This window comes from Montipora capricornis, chromosome 13 (assembly GCF_036669925.1).
Source record: "Montipora capricornis isolate CH-2021 chromosome 13, ASM3666992v2, whole genome shotgun sequence".
Taxonomy (NCBI): Eukaryota; Metazoa; Cnidaria; class Anthozoa; order Scleractinia; family Acroporidae; genus Montipora; species Montipora capricornis.
In genome coordinates, this window is record NC_090895.1 from 34,048,702 (window position 1) to 34,068,701 (window position 20,000).

Consider the following 20,000-nt stretch of genomic DNA (forward strand, 5'->3'; position numbering starts at 1 on the left):
AAAGTGACATTGCCAGTGTGCTCTACTGGCAGCATCTCAACTAATTTGTCGCCAATTGTAGGTTCTGAATTGTCAAACTGTCCCTCTGGTCTGTGGGCTGTGCATTGCAATTACTAATGTCCTTTCATCCATTTCCTAGCAACTAGTTTATCATTCCTCTCACAGGTGCATTACACTGTTCACACCAATAGCTGCATTTCCACTTCCTTCTTTATAACACGGCTGTCTACTCCAAAGCTCAATTTCTAAGAATCTTGATTATTTTTCCTTTTATTCATTTTGTACTCTTTTAAAAGCTGTAGCATGTGAATATAGTTTTTAGTTACAATAATATAGTTTGATTTTAAAGTGCTCCTAACCCCCCAAATTTTTTTTTCGCTAAAATGAATCTTTTCACCTGCTCAAAATGCATAGCGGCTTTTTTTCCTTTTTCTATCTAATCCTGCCTTTTTATAGGCTTCAAAACTTGTGAAAAACCAAGCATCTTCTGTTCATGACTGAGTCAGAAGGGGAGTGGGTCTATTCCTGATATGACGTCACAAACTGATTCACATTGCATTAACTCTTTGTAAACATGCATGTAAAGTAGATTGTGACGTCAAATCAGGAATAGACCCACTCCCCTTCCGACTCGGCCATGAACAGAAGATGCTTGGTTTTTCACAAGTTTTGAAGCCTATAAAAAGGCAGGATTTGTTAGAAAAAGGAAAAAATGGCTGCAATGCGTTTCGAACAGGTGCAAAGATTTCTTTTAGCGAAAGAACTTTTTTGGGGTTAGGGGCACTTTAACATTAACCCATTGACTCCTCCCTCCTCCTCCTCCATTGTTGAGTAAAATCACCTGGTGTTAGACAGTAAAATTTGTGGTGGCCCAGGAAGCTCACAGTCCAGTTCCATATAATTTTTCACAGTTCAGTTTCATTCTTTCGAGGAAGTCTGGTAACTGGTATGAAAATAAAACTGCACTGTGCAAAAAAAGATAATGGTAAAACTGCATGGTGATTTTAAAAAACTGGACAGTGAAAAAATTGGAAGTGGACTGTGAGCGTCCTTGTCCATTGTAACAGTCTCACTTCCAGGAGTCAATGGGTTAAATATAGGATAATTTTAAAGAAAATTTGAGAGTATTTCCTGTGCTTTTCTAGTGGAATACAAAGGTTGATTTTTAGTTTCTTGGCCTTAAGTGGACCAAAAATCTAAAGTTTATAGATTAATGAATTCAAGGCTGCTGCCTAAGAAAATTTTCTGGGACCCCTTTGGGCTTCCAACATTAAAAGGTTAGTAGCCTGAATCATTTTTTCAAGAGCTCCGAATTAATTAATTCCAGCTGGGATCAAATTTACAAGAAAGTGAGGATGAATCAAGTAAGGTGCCCGTTCGGGCTACTTCTTCAGAAATTTGGTCGCCCGCGCTCGCAAATAAGGCGCCCTAGGCGACCGGGCGACCGCTAGGTAGCAGCCTTGAATATGTATAGGGCCTTGACATTAATATGACCATTCCAATTAACTTAATGAGGCATTGTTTTAATTTTTTTTTTCAGATGGTAGTGTTAGTATTGGTGATGTCAGTATTCAGTTGAAAAAGCCAGTGTCTCCTGAATTGGTACCTGTTAAGTATAATGGTGAGTTGTTTAGTCATAAACATTTGCTCTTCACAAAAGCTTTAATGTTCCGATTGCAAGTTCCAAAATGTCTCATGGTGACATTTTCACAATGATATTATTGTTACGAATGTGGTAAAGTTTTGGCCAGGGAATGAAGTAATGTTGATAGCAATTCTGAGGCAACAGTGGTGTAGTTGTTGTTTTAACACTGGTACACATCCCTTGTTAGTTTTTTTCCCGAAAAATAAAATTCACTCGAGACTCGTAACAGTAGGAAAAAAGAATCATTGATCTACTCTACATGATGCTGTAATATCCTTTTTTCTTTCAGTCAGTGGAGAACTTCCTCAGTATGTACTGAAGAATCTACGTTGGATCATGCAGAAGGTGTGTGAAAGTGGTTAGAGCATGGCATTTGAAATCCAGAGGCCCTTGTTTTAATGCATTATTTTGAGGAGTTGGTTGGTCAAATTCTTTGTCCGAGAAAATTCCCTCATATCTTACATTTTGGTCAGGTTTCGTTTTGTTCGGTGTCTGACCTGAGACTGGACTCTTAATTGAAACAATGAACTAAGCCATTCAAAACCTTGATATGTTGTGCTCTCTATTAGGATAAACTTGGACAGGATATTTTCCTCATTGGGGCACCAGGTCCATTGAGAAGAGTACTGGCCATGCAGTACCTGGTTAGTACTTTTTACATGTTTTGTTTTCATAAGTTAGCTTAAGCAAGGATGACAACGATGGCTACAAAAAATTGTCTTGGAAATAATTTCCAGTTTATTGTAATCATTTGGTGATTATTCTGAGTCATTTGGCAAGGAATTGGTGGGAACAGTGTCTGTAGTTGTTTTTTGAGAAAACTGAAACTGAGAGTATATCCTCCACATCACCTTAAATTTGAACACTTCACAGCTTTGTCAGGATGAGGGTGGCTAAAAATGCTGGGTCTGCGGACCCTTGGTTTTTGTTTTTTTAATTTTGTGGGATTCTCGTTATGTAAGGCAATTTGAGTTGAAGGGTGATTTCATTGTTTAATGTAATTTTCAAACTTGTCTTCTGTTTGGCATGCATACCTCAACCCACATGTAAAGGGTGTTTCGAAAACTAAGACCCTAAAACCCCGAAAAAAGTAACCCAAAACCCTCAATAATTTGGCTAACACTAGGCCTAAAGTTGGTTTTTTGAGTTACCTCGAGTGAATTTCAAGTCCCTCATTCACTACAACTTGTTTTAAAGTGATATATTGGCCCTGTGACACTCTAGGCCTACAAAACCAACTTTAATAGGCCTATTGTTAGCCAAATTGAGGGTTTTGGGTTACGTTTTTTTCAAGTTTTCGTTGTCTTAAGGACTGTGCCTACTAATTCAAAGATGTTTTTGCTCCGGTTTATGATTATGCAGGAATTGTAGATCTTAACAAGTGTTATTGAAATCCAACAAGAAAATTGGGGGTAACCATGCATTTTCCAAAGATAATTCATGAATAGTATTTTTTAAAAGATATAAAAAAAAAAGCAGTGTATGGCGTTTGTTCTCAAATTGAAGCTTAATTATCTCTTAAAAATGCATGGTTACCCCCAATTTTCTTTTTGGATACCAAGAGTACTTACTAAGATCTACTTTCTCCGGATAATTTTAAACTGCGCAAAAATATCCCTGTATTAGTAAGCATCACCCATAGGAAACCCGAGTATCTCGAGATGCGCAGAATGGGTGCACAATAACAATAGTAGGGACCGTCCTTAAGGTCTTCGTTTTCGAGACACCCACCCACATATTTGTCATAGTTACCTTTCCTCTCTTAAGACTCTGTATAACATTATAAAATAATTAGGATAGTATGCACACTCTCATTGGGCAGTAGCTGTGTTAAGATAAGAGTATGGAAACATGTCTGTGACATCACATGAATTTTGATTGGTTATATGCTGCCAGACGCAAGATTTCCTTTCAAGATAACTAATTTTAGTTTATTAATGTTGTAACAGTACAAAATTAAATAATACCATTGTTACGGTTAATGGTAATTTAGTTACTTTCCAGTTGAATACTGCTCTATTTAATTGAAAATCTGAGAGACAAATAGGAATGATAAAAGAATATCACTGTTTTTTCATTATGAAAAGTAGTCCTACTTGTGAAAGACAGAAAAGGGTTTAACTCTGACGAAGGGCTAACACTCGAAACATCAACTTTTAAATTTCTTTACAGTGGTCAATTTACCATATCAACTCAGTTGAAAGAAACCCTTTTCATTTCACTTCCCCACCGACACAGCACCACATCCTCTCTATAAACTAAACCGCTTTATCCTACATGTGAAAAAAGGCTTTACTTCCACCAACCATGAACCAATATTCTTAACCCAAAAACCAAGACAACGGTTGTTAGACTAAACACTGCAAATTAGTGACTACTCCAATCACTACAATCTGTGCCAATGCCTAGTACCTCAAACGCAATGTCTGACACTTGCAGACCGCCGACTAACCCTAACTCACAGTAAAAGCTAACCGTTTTGAAATGGGTGGTTAGACTTAAATACTGCATCTCAGTGCTATTTGAAAGGGGTGGTTTGTAGACTTAATTACTGTTTATCAGTGCTATTTGTAGGTAGTCTGCAGTTTTCATACAACACCTGAAATGCTAACTGTTTCAAATTAGTGCGTAAACCTAATTGAGGGCTTAACCCTAATTACTAAAATGTGGGCAGTGTCCCTAACCTTACATGAAAGCTAACCATTCATAATAAGTGATTAACCCAAATAATTATTACTAGGCTGAGCATTTAACCCTTAACACTAAAGATTATTGTTTGCATGCAATACAATTATTATCGTCTTTGATAGTATCAGAGACAACAAGCAACCATAACAATCTTAAAATGATTTCTCTAGTTTTTCTTATACATACTCCATAAAATTAATTACAGAAAGATATCCAAATAATTATGTTATATTATGTTAAAATGGGAAGTGTTCTAAGAAAATTAAACCAGTTTAAAAAAAAATTACGTTCTAATTCGCTTCGCTCAAACGAACGTAAAACATTTTACCCTTAAATTCCCGTAATACAAACAAATACCACGAGAAATATGGTAGGATGCGCAAGCGTATCCAAAACAGTTTATTATAAGATAGAAATTACAAAAAGAAATTGTTACTGCACTTTTTTTTTTTTTTTTTTACAACTCTTTAGATACTACTGTATGCAGAAACTAATCTACGCTCCATAATACGTTACAAACCTAAATACTTAGTTACATGCAACCTGTTTTCAAGGCTTTCTTCAACATACATATCCTTGGCAGAATCAGATTTCCACCTACCAGGAATTTTAAGTAGTCTTTCTGGAATCGAATTCCTACTATGGCGTACGGCAGCTGTAATGCCACCGGATCTTTAACTATGAAGACCATAAACATTAGGGTTGTATAGCCCAGCTGACTTAAGGTATCCCTTAAGATATCTCTACAGGTAGTATAAGAAATCTTTCCGCTCCTCAGGGTATAGCTAGAAGTACTACGGTGAAAAACAATTGGTCTAAATAAAGGGAGAGGACTGTCTAAGTCAATACCAGATAAATCTAAATAACGTTGTAAAACACCAACAGGACAGTACTTAGATCCAGATGCACTAATATAGACGAAATTTCCTTCCCTATAAACATCTGTCTTACTACGAGGCACAAAAATTCTTATATAATCGCTGTGAAATTCGATATGCTCCGGAACGATATTGCATAATTCGTCATAACGAAAAAACCCTGCGAAGGCTAAAGAGCACAACGCAGCAATACGGAGATTCTTTAAATTAGCATCTTTCCTGTTATGAATATCTAAAATACGCCTTATAATTTCTGTGGAAATAGGCTTCTTTTTCATAACTGGCTATGACTTCTGGCGTTTAGCGGATTCGACGACATTTCTGCAAAATTCGCTATCTAAAGGATTACGATCCAAACTAGGGACAAAAGAATGTAACCATTTAAGGGCCGCATGGGCTAAAATTGCTGAGGAGCTAGAAGCGGAAGACTGCTGAACTTCAAACAAATATAGAGAAACAACACTAAGAGGAAAAGGTAACTGCATGTTGAACTGTCTACTTTTAGACCAGTCCAAGAACTTTCTGATAACACGAACGTAAGCTTTAGTGGTCGAATCCGACCTGGACTTCAACATAACATTTAGCACTTCATAAACGTTGATTGAAGAAAACTGTTGAAAGCCTTTCCAAGAATTACTTGATAGCATAATCTGTAAAGACAAGAACAAAACATACATACTAGAAGAACAAAAGAAAGACAGAACATCCTTTAATAACCGTACAAAAATCAGTCATTGATGAGGCCAGTGCCACGTAAGACGTTAAATGATCGTATGGGCCAGTGCCGCGTAGATCAACAACCATTGATGAGGCCAGTGCCACGTAAGACGTTAAATGATCGTATGGGCCAGTGCCGCGTAGATCAACAACCATTGATTAGGCCAGTGCCACATAAATCAACTATACTCCTATTAGGACAGCACCATATGAAATGACAGACCAAACATTAGGCCAGTGCCTTACAAATAAACGGCATACTGCCTTGGCCAGCGCCAACAACTGAAAAAACATAGGCTAGTAGACACACCGTCCAATAAATTAATCAGTAAATTTTTAGATTTAAGATAATGTAATACGCGTGGGATGATACCAACTGGCTGGACTACTAAGCAATTTTCCCCTCGAAGAGACTGAAAGAAAAATCAACACCCGAGGAATTGGGATTCCAAAACCTCGAGAAATACCTGGGGATCTTGCGGTTATAATAATTTGCAAAGCAATCTACACTATGCGGACCCCACAAGCCATCGAGAAAAAGAAAAAATTCTTCAGTAATTTGCCAATCATCAGTATCAATTAAACGACTTATATAAACAGCTTGTTGATTCGAAGTGCGAGGGATCCACTGTACATCTAAATGAATTCCCGATCAGATACAAATATCAAAAATCCCTCTGGCCATTTGTGCAAACCTAATTTCATGCTGCCCACTTCAACAATCTGAGCAGCTACTTGGCTATCCGTAAACCACTTAACATGTGATCCAACACTGAGGCAAATGATTGCAAAGAAACTCAATAACAGACAGTTCTCTCCACATTGAACTTTGACCTCTCTCGTTCTCCGACCACGTTTTGTGGCACACAAAATCATTGTTAAAATCAGTAATTGCTCCACCTCCGGTGGAACTGGCGTCAGAATACACAAAATAACTTGGTACCTTACTTACAAAGCAATACCTAGTGTTGATATTAACCATACTTTCCTTCCAAAAATACAGTTCTTCCTTGCAGTAATCGTCAAGAAGGGATATAGAATCCCAATTATCCCTGCACGCGGTGGACAAGACACAAATGTCTGGTCATTATCCTGCCAATGTTACCAACTACAGGCCAGGTAGAGATAACTTGACCTGTGAAGGAAGACAACTCTCTCGCGGTAACTTTGAAATCGGCTTCAATAATATGATCAATTGAGTTAATGATCTTAACAATTCTCCTTTCCACAATTTAAAAGTACCTAATGCAGCATTCCAGGTAATACCCAGCCAGTCCGATACTTGGGTGGGTTCCCATACCGATTTATCTTCATTGACAACAAAACCTGCGTTGCACAAATCCGCCCTTACAGCCCGGGCCTTAATGAGACAACTTTCTCTATCCTGAACAATCGCCCAACCATCATCCAAGAAGATGGCTTTACAAAGACCCTGTACTCTCCAATAACTTTTTTTTTTTTTTTTTAAGGCTTCAAAACCTTAGTAAAAACCCAAGGGGCAGAGGACAGACCGAACGGGACCACAGAAAAAACAAAATATTTCCTTAATGGAATCGGGCGCACGCCATGAAAACCCCAGAAAAGTTTGGTGCTCTTGTGCAATGTCTACATGATGGTAACCACTTTTTAAATCGAAGGAAACATGAACCCATCCTTCACAAAATAAGACATAGCAATTTTCCAGTCCTCTTACTTAACACTTTGCTTAATTAATGACTTGTTGACATGACGCAAATCGAGAATAAGCTCTTCTTACCGCATGGTTGTTCAGAAACTGACAAAGGATTTACAACAAAAGGCTGCTCATTAACCAAACGCACCCGGTCTGAATTAAGGAGCTCAAGAACAGCTTGATCCACAAAAACAGCATAAATACAAGCCGACTTATTATTTTTCAGTTTTACGGCCAACGGAAAACTAATGAATGGCAGTCTGTAGCCATTTTCAATAATAGACAAAATGAAATCCGGAGCACCTATAGATCTGCAGAAAACTAAATTATTCTTCAGATTACCCTTAACACGTAATGAATGTCAGCTTTCAAGTTCGTAATCCTGTGTAAACTGATGTACCTGCGCCAAGGCATCATCATTGCTTTTGTTGAGCTGATTGGCCTGAGGTTGGCTTGTTGTAGGAGATTCCAGGGAAAGAATTGTAGCTAAGGGGCTGGTAACTTCCCGGCCAGAACAAGGATTGGCAGTCCTTAGCCCAGTGTCCAAATTTGCCGCATTTGAAACAGCGGAAGAAGTCGCCAAAAGCGTCTCTACGGCCTGAAAGATAAAGGCAATGACGAAACCTGTAGTAAACGGGAGGTGGGGGGGGGGGGGGGGGGGGGAAGGCTTAAAGCAGAAAGATGAATAAACTGTATGGAACCGCAAGCGTGAATGGTACTCAAGAGACAGCGGAGGGTATAAATACTAATAACTGGCCAATCCTAACATACATGAAAAACAGAATGCACAATAGTGGGTGCGGCAGGTGTGAAATGAAAACACCGCAACTAATTACTTGGAATACCAGCGGAAAATATATTTACGTTCTAATTCGCTTCGCTCAAACGAACGTAAAACATTTTACCCTTAAATTCCCGTAATACAAACAAATACCACGAGAAATATGGTAGGATGCGCAAGCGTATCCAAAACACCCATGAACATACAAAGTATAGAGGAGACTCTTTATCTTATACCACGAAAAAGTTGATTATCAGTGCCCAAAGCAATTCTTGGTTTCTTTCCACGATCACTGGAGAGTTGTTCTTTTTGGCGTCTCTTGCGACTCGCAGCTTCCCTTGCCTTCTTAAAACGTTTTTCATCTTCGGAGCCGGATGCAAATTCGTCTGACTCGTACTCGGCTACGACCTGCCAGCCGTCCATGCTTTTATCAGTGATTTTTATCAGCTTTTGCCGCTTTCGAATACGTTGCCTGCCTTCTTGGGAAAGCTTCTTGATTTGCGACAACTTTGGCTCGATGCTTTCGCTCTCGGTTTCAATACTTTCCAAAATGGTATCCAGCTCGGCATTAAGCTCAAATTGTTTCTGGTTTCCTTTGAACTTTAGCTGCACAACTTCTTTATCTAACTTACTTCTATGCTCGATTTGCTTTCCTTTGTCTTCTAATTTTTTCTCAAGAAAATCTTTGAACATGGAAAAGACTTGATCAACGGCTGCTGAGTTGCCTCCACTGTCACCCGAAGACGTTTGGAATATTTCAGCCGAAACGGACGAACCTTCACTCTGTATCTGGTCGTTGGGCATCACACGAATAGATAAGCTTAAAGCAGAAAGATGAATCAACTGTATGGAACCGCAAGCGTGAATGGTACTCAAGAGACAGCGGAGGGTATAAATACTAATAACTGGCCAATCCTAACATACATGAAAAACAGAATGCACAATAGTGGGTGCGGCAGGTGTGAAATGAAAACACCGCAACTAATTACTTGGAATACCAGCGGAAAATATATTTAAACTGGTTTGAAAACAATGAACTTGTTTGAAACAATTCAAACCAAAACCTAATTTATTCCACAACATAGGCACAGTACAACATTGTTTTCAATAGACTGATTTTATAACGATTATCAGTGTGGCTGTTGTATTTGTTTATTCCACTGCTCCACAATTCATTTACAAAACTTTATGACCCTCATTTACATGATGTACCGTAAAGTAAAACTTATAAATGGCTTGTTTGTGTGTTAAACATTTCTTGATTTACAGGTCTTCCTGATTCATTCTTCGTGTGATCTAATGTTATTTAGGCGAGAGGATGTAGGTCATTAAGGGGTAAAATAGTATTTGTTATTGATATTGTGTTTGTGTTGCATTGTAGGAACTGACTAAACGCGAGGTTGAATACATCGCATTATCACGTGACACGACAGAGGCAGACTTAAAGCAAAGGAGGGAGATTTCATCAGGCAGTGCTTATTATGTTGACCAGTGTGCTGTGCGTGCTGCAACAAAGGGACGAGTGCTGATGATCGAGGGCATTGAGAAGGCTGAACGTAATGTTCTACCTGTGTTAAATAACCTTCTTGAAAATAGGTAAGCAAAGGCTATCATATTCATGATATTCATTCTGTCAAATGAGTAAAATTTATGATGATAATAACAATATATTATTATTACTATATTTAAGAGTTGTTAAAGTGCCTATCACCTCAACACACTTTTCCGCTTTATTTGTTCTCCGAAATCATCCCAAATACATGGTGTTGTTTATAGAACCTTTTGATTGAAATTTCACTCTTTTATTGGCTTTCAAAAACAAGAAAAGTGATCATACTTTGATCCATAACCGAGCAATGAAGGAGAATGGGTTCGATACTGGGTTGACGTCACAAATTAATTTGCATTGAGGCAGTTCTTTGAAAACAGCGATGCAAATTAATTTGTGACATCAACCCGGTATCGGACCCATTCCCTTTCATTGCTCGGTTATTAATCACGGTATGACCACTTTTCCCATTTTTCAAAGCCAATGAAAGAGTGAAATTTCAATCTAAATGTTCTAAAAACAACACCATGTATTTGGGATGATTTCGGAGAATAAATATATTGAAAAAGTGTGTTGAGGTGATAGGCACTTTAACAATAATAGCTATTACCTGGTCATCCATGCAACTGTGGGGATCTTTGATAGACAAGTGCTAACATGATTAAGTCTAAAGCCAGTGAATACAAAGTGACCCAGGAAGTCGCGCTTCAGTCCATAGTCAAAGCCCAGAGGAATAAGACGACTGCTAGTTTCAGTTTAAGGAATAATTTTAGATAGCACCAGTTCAAAATCAAAAAGCCTTCATTTATGGCTTCATCCAGGATTTAACCTCTGCCCACATTTTGTGGTCTCTCCTTTATGGTCTGCATTTTCCCGTTGTTAATAACAATGTGGTAGCAGTTAAAGGGATTCTCAAGATCAAAGATGATTACTTTTGAGTGATTACTTTCAGGGAAATGCAGTTAGAGGATGGAAGATTTCTCATGGCGGCAGAGAGATATGATTCACTTTTGAAAGTATGTAAACCTTGTTTTTGTTACTGGATGTGAATAACACTTAGGGTGCGTTCTAATCAGGAATAGGAATGCATGGAATATAATTTAGAAATCCTTCATTTTTATGAAGATTCACATTAAAATTGTCAAATAGCTGCCAAAATGCTATTTTAAACAAATTTTTACTATCCTTGCTGCTGTGAAATGCGCCAAACATACCATTTTAATCATCACTCCACATATTGTTATTCCGGAATAGGGTCAATCGAACGCGCCCTTAGTGTTTTTGAATTACAAAATTGCAATGTTTCTGAAAGGTGTTAAAATGGAGGTAGGGTTGATAATTTAATGGACCAGAGTGATAATATTATTAGCTGATTGAAGCTGCAGTTACTCTCCAGCCTGTAGGCCTGTGAGTTTACCCAGAAAAACTTTGAGTATCTGTGCTTCCGAGATGAATAAACTTTAATTAAATTCCTTTTGGCTTACAAGAGTCACTTGGTATGGTCATAACTGGAAATCAGACTTGAACAATTAAACAATTTCTTTCAAGGAACATTCAGAAGAGGAGCTGAGAGCATGGAAGCTTGTGCGAGTTAGTGAAGACTTCAGAGTGATTGCCCTTGGACTCCCTGTGCCTCGTTACCATGGAAACCCATTAGATCCTCCTCTCAGATCAAGATTTCAAGCAAGGGATATTCATTTGTTACCATTTAAGGTTAGTGCAAGAGTTTATGGTCAGTTAATGAAAGCCTGTCTAAGAGAGCTCACTGGCTCCCCTGTGAGTTAATTTCCGGCTGGTATTTTTTGCAGGTCACAGGCCACAGGTCACAGGTCATTGTTTCACCTAATTGGGCCTAAGGTTAGCTTTTGTGAATATTTAGGATACTTTCTGTATTGGTAAAACAATGACCTCTGATCTGTGACCTACATGTATGGCCTGTGACCAGTAAAATATATCAGCTGTATTGTTTCCTTGTAGCCATTGTTTGAACTTACAAAAGCACTTTCTTGTACTTACTAACTAACCTATGTGGAGTTTCAGTGCAAGTGTGTTTTGGAAATCTGTCAATTTGCCTTACCCATTTCAAACTAATGCACTTGAAGTGTGTTAAAATGGATACATATGTGTGAATTGTACTAGAGCGCTATTTTTACTGAAAGTAATGATATTCATTAACTCAATTTTCCAGGATCAGCTTAATCTTCTTCAATCTGTGTGCCCCAATGTACCACAAGAAAGGTCTGTAAAATTTTAATTAAAAGTACATTCATGTGGGGAGTGACATAACCCGTCTTATCAATAATAACTATGCTTTGTCTTTTTCTTTCCCTGGTCTTTTTCTAGGCTGGCACAGCTGGCTTCATTTGCACACGCATTGCAATCAACAGAGCTGGCCTCTGTTGGCCTTCCAGATTTTCCGATTCATAATCTTGTAAATATTGTCAGAATTATGGTAAGTCTACTATTAAACTCATTGCCAGGTTTTGAATGATGAGCTTGAAAACTAGTGCCCCGGGGAGGGGGGGGGGGGGGTACTCCCTTATAAGGGCTTAATGGGGATGTGCGGCCAGCCAGGGTATGTTTTTCGGGATTTTTGTCTTGAACAGGGTATCGAATTTATCATTTTTTGTCTTAATCAGGGTATCAATTTATCAATTTTTGTCTTAAACTGGGTTAAATGTCTTAAACAGGGTATCAAAAATCGGAATTCTGTCATAAAATGGGTAGGAAAATCAGCAATAGTTGTCTTAAACAGGGTCAGGGTATGAGGGGCTGCGCCGCACCTCCCCAACCAGGGATACATCGAGTACCCCCTGGGCTTAAAAGATGGCATGAAGGGACCTGTTGTGATCCAGGCATGACATGGTGGCATCCCTGGAAACCTGCAAGCGGGAACAACCCCAAAGCAGTTGCTACCCGACACCATCACACTGGAACACAGTCCAGTGGAAAGTACACTTACCTGACCAGATACTTACCTCCATGACCAAGTAGCCTTGGGGTAGGAAGGGTGGGTCTCATTGAATCGGAAGTGATTCACAAAAATTGCCTGCAAAGATGAGCAAAGATTGCATGGCTATGCACAAGCAAGCCATTTTCCGGGCCTGTCCCCCAAAATAAAGGCAGGCCCATTTGACACAAAAAGGTCGCTTTCTGCATTGGCTTGAGATTAACTTTGCCTAAATTAAATTTAACCTCATTGCATTCTTAATTTAATATTATCCCAAACAAACCACAGTATCAATAATTATTATGTCGATACTGTTGTTACCATATTCCTTAAAGCTTTATTTCATACATTTTTAAAGTTTGTAAACAGATTACAGAATATCTCCATGAGTATTGAAAAGGGAAGAAAAACATTAACCTGGCATTGATGGGAAGTGTGCCGTGATAAAAGGCACAATGGCTTTTGAGCTGACTGCCATGTATATGGCATGAAGAATTGAGGTGTGTGAAGTGTGTCTAAGGAAATGGAGGGAGGCCAAGCTGTTCACAGATTACTTTTTATCACAGTGGTGTCTTTTAGTTCCATCATTTGACTCTCTTTTTTTCTCTTTTGTGTTTCTTTTGAGGACATAAATCCAAAACATTCATTGGAAGAACTTATGTATAGACTGTATCCTTATGACCTTATACTTGGAGATGAAGGACAGAAAGTTGTGCAGGATGCTCTGAAGGTGAAGATCTATAGCTTCAATGATAAAAAATTCTGACAGTCTCATGTAATCACCTTCAATTTCTCTGGGAAATGCTAAAACAGTAGGGCTACTTGTAGTGATGTTTGAGCCCAATATAACTCCATTCTTTGGTTTGGCATCTTTTGATCAGTGATAATATTCATGCTGTTGTCTGCTTAAAACTGCAAAGCTGAACAAGGTAATAAAAGCAAAGAAAGTTTACAATCCTCTAATTAGGAAGAGCTATGAAATTCAACGGGAACAATGAAGTGAGTAGTATCATTTTTTTTTTCAGACATTTGATCTGAATGACAAAGGAAAGAAATCTGCACTGGCATCTGTTAATAAAGTAAAGATGTTTAGTTCAGATCTTCTAACTCCAAGGGCTTCGGTGGAAGTTGGGACTAAGAGATGGAAAACAGTGTTTGAAACTCCTGCGGGTTGTGATCAAGCTCAAGTCAAAAATAGCAAGGTGAATATTAATTAAACATTAACAAGTAAATGGGATTACAGTTTTCTAGAGTATAAAAAGAGAAAACTAAGAGAAGCTAAGAGTTTTCGAGAGCATAACAAGAGAAAACTATATTGTGAGTGGTTTTGAAATGAGTATCATAAAGCCCAAACCAATAATATTATTGTTACTGTTCTCATAATAATAATTCTTATTGTGACCAATCCAATCGATATTATGGAGTCAGCCAGAATTCTTAGCTTAGCACCTTAATTACCAAATGCACACAGGATAATATGCCCAAGGAAGTAATTTTATTGATGACCAATACGGTTAGGGTTAAGGTTAGCCAAATTGAGGGTTAGGGTTACTTTCCAAAAGGTAAAACAATGACCTGCAACGAGTGACCTGTGGAATATGACGTGTGTTTTAGACCTGCCGGAAAGAGGTGGATACAGAGTGTTGAAGGCCAATTTTACAGTTTTAGGTACTAGAAAAAACACTTCCCAGCATCAGTGCCAGTCAAAATTAAGACAAGTACTGTTGCCCTAACTCTAACCCCTGGAAATCACAGTACCTCTCATGCAGTCATGATCAGCTTGATGAAGTTGTTGGTTTTTTGTTTATAATTTTCCTTTTTTACCAGGGCTTTGTGATGACAAAATCTCACTCTAAGCTTTTGGCAGACATGTTAGAGTCTCATGCTGTTCATGATTTTTGTCTTATTGGACCCAAGGTTAGAAGATTTTTTTGAAAGTGCATGTAAAATGTTCATGTGGTTTGCAATTCCTACGCAAATTGTATTCAGGCAATAATTGGTTTTCTAAATGTTGAATCTAGCCCCTATTCACAGATCAAATCACTGTCTATCGGATAAGTGATTCCAAGGTCATTCACTCAAGACTGTGCCAATGATGCACCCTTTGAATAACTAGGGCCACATGATTATTACCTGTATTTTTTACAGGAACAACAACCCATGTTATAAAATTTATAAGAATCCATGAATTAGGTGACAGTCTGCAAATATGTAGTGTTCAGAGTAGACTTTCGTATACCAGACAAAAATGGCGGAGGACAAAAGAACCCTTGTTATTCCAATTTGGCTTTATTAGTTAGGTATAATTGTTATGTGAGCTTTGTTCTTTTGTTTTATGGATATTATCGGATCTGGTGTATGAAAGACCAGCCAGTGTTCAGGTCTCATGTTTTGCCATACAGATCTTGCATTCATAATGTTGTTCCACAGGACAAATAATGATCAAATCCCACTACGCTGTATTACTGAATTAAGTGTAACCATGTTATGATTGATGCCTATTAGGGTTGTGGGAAAAGTGTATTGGTCGAACAGTTTGCAGATTTTCTTGGGTACAACATTGAGCCTGTTGTTCTTTACCAGGTATGTATACCGGTAATTAGATAACTTGCATAATTTGCATTGAAAATTCCATCTCACTCACGAACTACGGTATTTAGAATAAAAGTAATGAGTACAAGTTATTTGTTGAAAGAGACCATGGTGCTATCCATTAGTTCTGAATTGTAAGAGAATTTATATAACAAGAAGTTTTTAGTTAATAAGCTGATAGGTTAACATTACAACAGAAGAACCATCTAAAATGCTTTTCTTTTGTCTTTAAATGCTTATATCTCAAAAGCAAACTTGGCAACCGCTATTTCTTATTGCAGGAAAGTGATAGGCAAGCTAAGATTAGAGCAGGGATGGCGCAGTGGTGAGAGCACTTGCCTCCCACCAATGTGGCCCAGGTTCGATTCCTGGACCCGACGCCGTAAGTGGGTTGAGTTTGTTGGTTCTCTTCTCTGCTTCGAGGGTTTTTCTCTGGGTTCTCCGGTTTCCCCCCCTCAGCAAAAACCAACATACAGCTGATTCCAGCTGGCTGTAAGCTGTGCTCCAAGGTCACACATGGACCATATAGTGGCTGCCAGAGGCGCCTTTGTATGCTTTCGTTTTGACCTTGTTGAGCTGTGTCCTTGCTGTACTTGCGACGGCGATTAGCCGTGACAATTATTAATTATTAAGATAAAACTCTTTGCAAAATTTTAAAAAGTTCTCTGGAGTGGCTTCAGAGCCACCTTAATTAGAATTGTCCAATTGTGAAGGGGCTCTAAATCTGCTTCAGATAATTTTCTTTAACTTTTCAGAGAGCTTTATCATAGTCTGTAGTTTTCCGTCATGCAAGAAGTCAATTTTATTGCTATCTCAAACATTAGTCCTCTAAAGGACTGCCTGGAAAAGGAGGGTGATGTGAACTTGGTTAATGAGATGGATTAAAGGTTCATTTTCTGTAATCAACTGATAAGGATATGACAGCCAGGGATCTGCTGCAGCAGCGAATTACATTATCCAATGGTGACACAAGCTGGAGGTACTCCCCACTGGTTCTGGCGGCACTCAAAGGAAGCATTGCAGAGTTGGACGGAATTCACAGAGTCAATCCTGGAACACTTGCTGTGCTACAAAGGTAAAGGGCAAATCAGACAACAGATCAGTATCGTCCTCAAAACATCTTTGGACAGGAGGAAATTTTAGAGCAGACTTTTTCATTTCCCTTCTGGTTGTTCTCTATAATTACATTTTTTCCATGGATAACTTGAACAACATCTGTCAATATTCAACAAATCAAAACAAACAGGGCTGCAGTCCAAACATTTCATTTTATTCTGAAGCAGCTGTGCTTTGTCAAAAAGGGCATCACTTCATTGGTCAGAAAGTGACATGTTTTATATGGATTGGAGGAGTAGTTAGATTCTATAGCTGCTCAGGTTATTGGTAGGTGATAGGAGTTAAGTTAAAGCATCAAATACGGTATTGTCAAAAGAAAGCTAATTTCAAAATTTTAATAAATCTTTTTGTCCTTTCATAAATATTTTACAGTTATTCCAATGTAATAATTATTCAGTTGCTTTCTCCAATCTTTTTCTTTAAGGCTTATCAGTGAAAGAGAGCTTTCTCTATATGATGGAACAAGACTCTTGCATCATGAAAGATATGAAACAATTAAAGAAGACAATAACTGGACTGATGATGACATGAACTCTAGGTATCCCATGACTTAAAGTCACTGTGGTGTCAGTTAGGGCTAAACACAAGCTGGGCTATTGACTGGTTGTGAACATAGCTTCACCATGACATATTGTCCAGCTGTTGTCACATTCTGTACAGTGTCATATGATTTTTTCATTGCTGATGCATGACTGCAAAACCAGAAGACCTTCAGTGCAAATCTTTGATGAAACTTTTTCTTGGTCAATACATTTCATTGTGGGTCACTGGTAGACGACTTTCCTCATTAGCAAAATTTATATTACAGCAATAATGTTGTTTTTTAAAGAAAGAACATGTTCTCTAAATGATATTACGATAAACAAAATTGCCATCTTGGCCAAGAAACATGTATTCAGAGCACTTCTTTTGTTTTGGCAAGTTGATGTAGTGCAATGGCTTGAGAAAACACTCTAATTCATTTTCTCACTGCAGGGGTGTCTTGTGCATTCATCCTTCATTCCGTATCATTGGATTAGCGGAGCCACCTCTGATCAGCAGTGCTCAGCAACAATGGCTAAACTCAGAGCTCCTGTCCATGTTCCTCTTCCATCATGTTTGCCCGCTCTCAAAGCAGGAAGAAGCTCAAGTCATCTATGACATGGTATGACATAATTTTTTAATTCTTAATGAAAAGAATGTTTGAAAGCTTGTTATTGCAAATATAGTTTAGTGAGGACAGTGCATTAGCTGCATTCAATTCACACCGAAAGCACACCAAATCAGTGAGTAATATCATCTGGCATAAGCAAGAGTAAAATCTGTGAGTGTCACTGAGTGAATGGGTTCAGAGAACAAGCCAGTAGCTGTTATGTGAGGTGAGACCTTAGCAAAGGTTGGTTGTAACTATTTGAAAATTTTTGTAGACATGACACAGCTTTTTATCGATATAACATTATTTTATCTCATAGGATCAGAGGATGCAGCTCTACTGTTGTTGAGCTCCAATTTAATTTCTTTTGTCGCCTGTTTTTCCGATTCCTTGCTTTCTAGGCCAATCCAATGAGCTGTAGTAATAGATGCTAATACTGAGCCTGATTAAGACCATTCTTGCAACTCTGTACAACAATTAAATTTAATATATAGAGGATATTACACGGTGGCGAGAGGATATGAATTTTATGTTCGAGTGGCAAGAACAATATCTCACTCGTTCGCTTCACTCACTCGTGAGATATTGTTCTTGCCACGAGAACATAAAATTCATATCTTCGAGCCAACGTGTAATGTTCTTTTTATTATATGGAGACTAGATATTGATAAATTCCGATTTTATTGTGTTTCAAAGTAGTCAAGTTTTACAAATACGGCTGGGCTTTATAAAAAAGGCGGGAAAAAAAAGGCGGGAATCGTGGCGTCATTGAACGATACGACACTCACAAAGGTGACATACGGAAAATACGCCACTCGGGTCCCAGATGTAGTGGCGTATGGAATCTACGAGTGGTTTAGTTCCCAGTAAAACACTCTCCTCCATATACATGTAATAATATTATTTATGGTGCTTTTCTGAATGGTTTCAAAATCTAGGTACCAGGCTCACCACGTGATGTAATGGACAAGCTTCTTGATCTTACAGACAAGTTACGATTATCAAAGGACCCTACTGTACGTTGAAAGTTCCTGTCCTTTTAAGTGTTTTTATGGTGATGGAATTTTTCATCATTGTATTTACCGGTATTATTAAGCTATTCTTATTTCTGGTATTATATATGCATTCTTGATAAGTTTTTTAGGGCTTGTTTCACAAGCACAATGCAAGCGTATAATAATTATTAAGCACAGGGCAACATACCCAGATGCATCAATCTGTTTTTAGCCAGTGCCTTTCATCCTAAGAGATTAGTATCAATCAATCAGTAAGGTAGTCAGATGCAGGGGTTATTTTCTAAAGAAACTGTAGTGACATGTAAATTGGTGGGGAGTAAAAAAATAAGTTTTATGAAAGCTGACATTTCAAGCATTAGCCCTTCGTCAGAGGGAAATGCCAGAAACATTTAAAAAATGATCAAAATGCTATGGATTTTGTACATGTGTATGTTGCCCTTGCTTAAATGTTTTGCTTTTTAAGGTAGGGTGACCAGAGGTAATCCATAATGCTCATTCTGGTTTCTTAAATACAATAATTGATTTTCATTTTCATTTTCTGAAGTCTGTTACTTGGCGTCAAAATTTAATGCAGTTTTGACCTCGAGACAAATCTCTTATCTAATGTACTGATTAAATACTGATAACTCCCATTAACTTGTTAAATGATGGTACTTGTGTGGCTTGTTGTAGGCATCATCCATTGGATCATCGTTATCCACCAGGCAGCTTCTGCGGATAGCTCGTCGACTTGCCACTTATCCTTCTGAGGACCTGGAGCACTCAATCCACAAGGCTTGTTTGGCAAGGTACTGTGAAGTCAAACCTTTGTACAATCATTATGGTGCTATACAGAGTAACTGACCTCTGTTATCAATAATTTATTGATTAATAGATTTTTACCAAGATTAGCAGCAGCATCGCTTCAAAAGGTTCTTCATGATTCTGGAATTCACATGAGCAAGGAAGCTTCTGAGCAACAGCAAGTGAATGGTGATAACTTTGTTTGTAAGTTTGTCTCTCTGATCTTATTTTCGTTAGGGGACTACTTTTGCTAAGTGCTGTCACTTTTTTAATCTGTGAAGTTGAAGTATTAAAAGCTGAAGTGTATGCATTCAGTGGACTCCAGCTTGTCTAGTATTTCTTGAAGGGAAATTATATCAGAAAAATGCTGTCAAGTTCAAGCCCTTTGGAAGGAACAAACTTATAATATGCACATGTGGCTATCTAAAGGAATGAAATTTTGTGACAGTTTAGGGCAAGCTTGTAGTCATGAAGGGGTCAG

General features: G+C 38.1%; 1 protein-coding gene and 1 long non-coding RNA gene across 2 annotated transcripts in view; one reads left to right on the forward strand and one right to left on the reverse strand.

Moving 5' to 3' along the window:
• Positions 1–20,000, forward strand: part of LOC138028502 (von Willebrand factor A domain-containing protein 8-like) — a 38,598-nt gene that overhangs the window by 1,357 nt on the left and 17,241 nt on the right. The window contains exons 2-19 of the mRNA XM_068876058.1: positions 1,541–1,621; positions 1,935–1,990; positions 2,215–2,289; positions 9,763–9,977; positions 10,883–10,946; positions 11,479–11,643; positions 12,119–12,168; positions 12,274–12,382; positions 13,506–13,610; positions 13,906–14,082; positions 14,708–14,797; positions 15,386–15,463; positions 16,387–16,547; positions 17,013–17,126; positions 17,564–17,732; positions 18,659–18,736; positions 19,409–19,524; positions 19,611–19,723. Coding sequence (XP_068732159.1) covers positions 1,541–1,621; positions 1,935–1,990; positions 2,215–2,289; positions 9,763–9,977; positions 10,883–10,946; positions 11,479–11,643; positions 12,119–12,168; positions 12,274–12,382; positions 13,506–13,610; positions 13,906–14,082; positions 14,708–14,797; positions 15,386–15,463; positions 16,387–16,547; positions 17,013–17,126; positions 17,564–17,732; positions 18,659–18,736; positions 19,409–19,524; positions 19,611–19,723 — 2,016 coding nt within the window. The remainder of the gene's footprint in view (positions 1–1,540; positions 1,622–1,934; positions 1,991–2,214; positions 2,290–9,762; positions 9,978–10,882; positions 10,947–11,478; positions 11,644–12,118; positions 12,169–12,273; positions 12,383–13,505; positions 13,611–13,905; positions 14,083–14,707; positions 14,798–15,385; positions 15,464–16,386; positions 16,548–17,012; positions 17,127–17,563; positions 17,733–18,658; positions 18,737–19,408; positions 19,525–19,610; positions 19,724–20,000) is intronic.
• Positions 7,583–9,192, reverse strand: LOC138028964 (uncharacterized). The gene is made up of 2 exons (XR_011127777.1): positions 9,014–9,192; positions 7,583–8,198 (listed from the first exon to the last, which is right to left on the reverse strand). It is a non-coding gene; the product is annotated as an uncharacterized lncRNA (long non-coding RNA).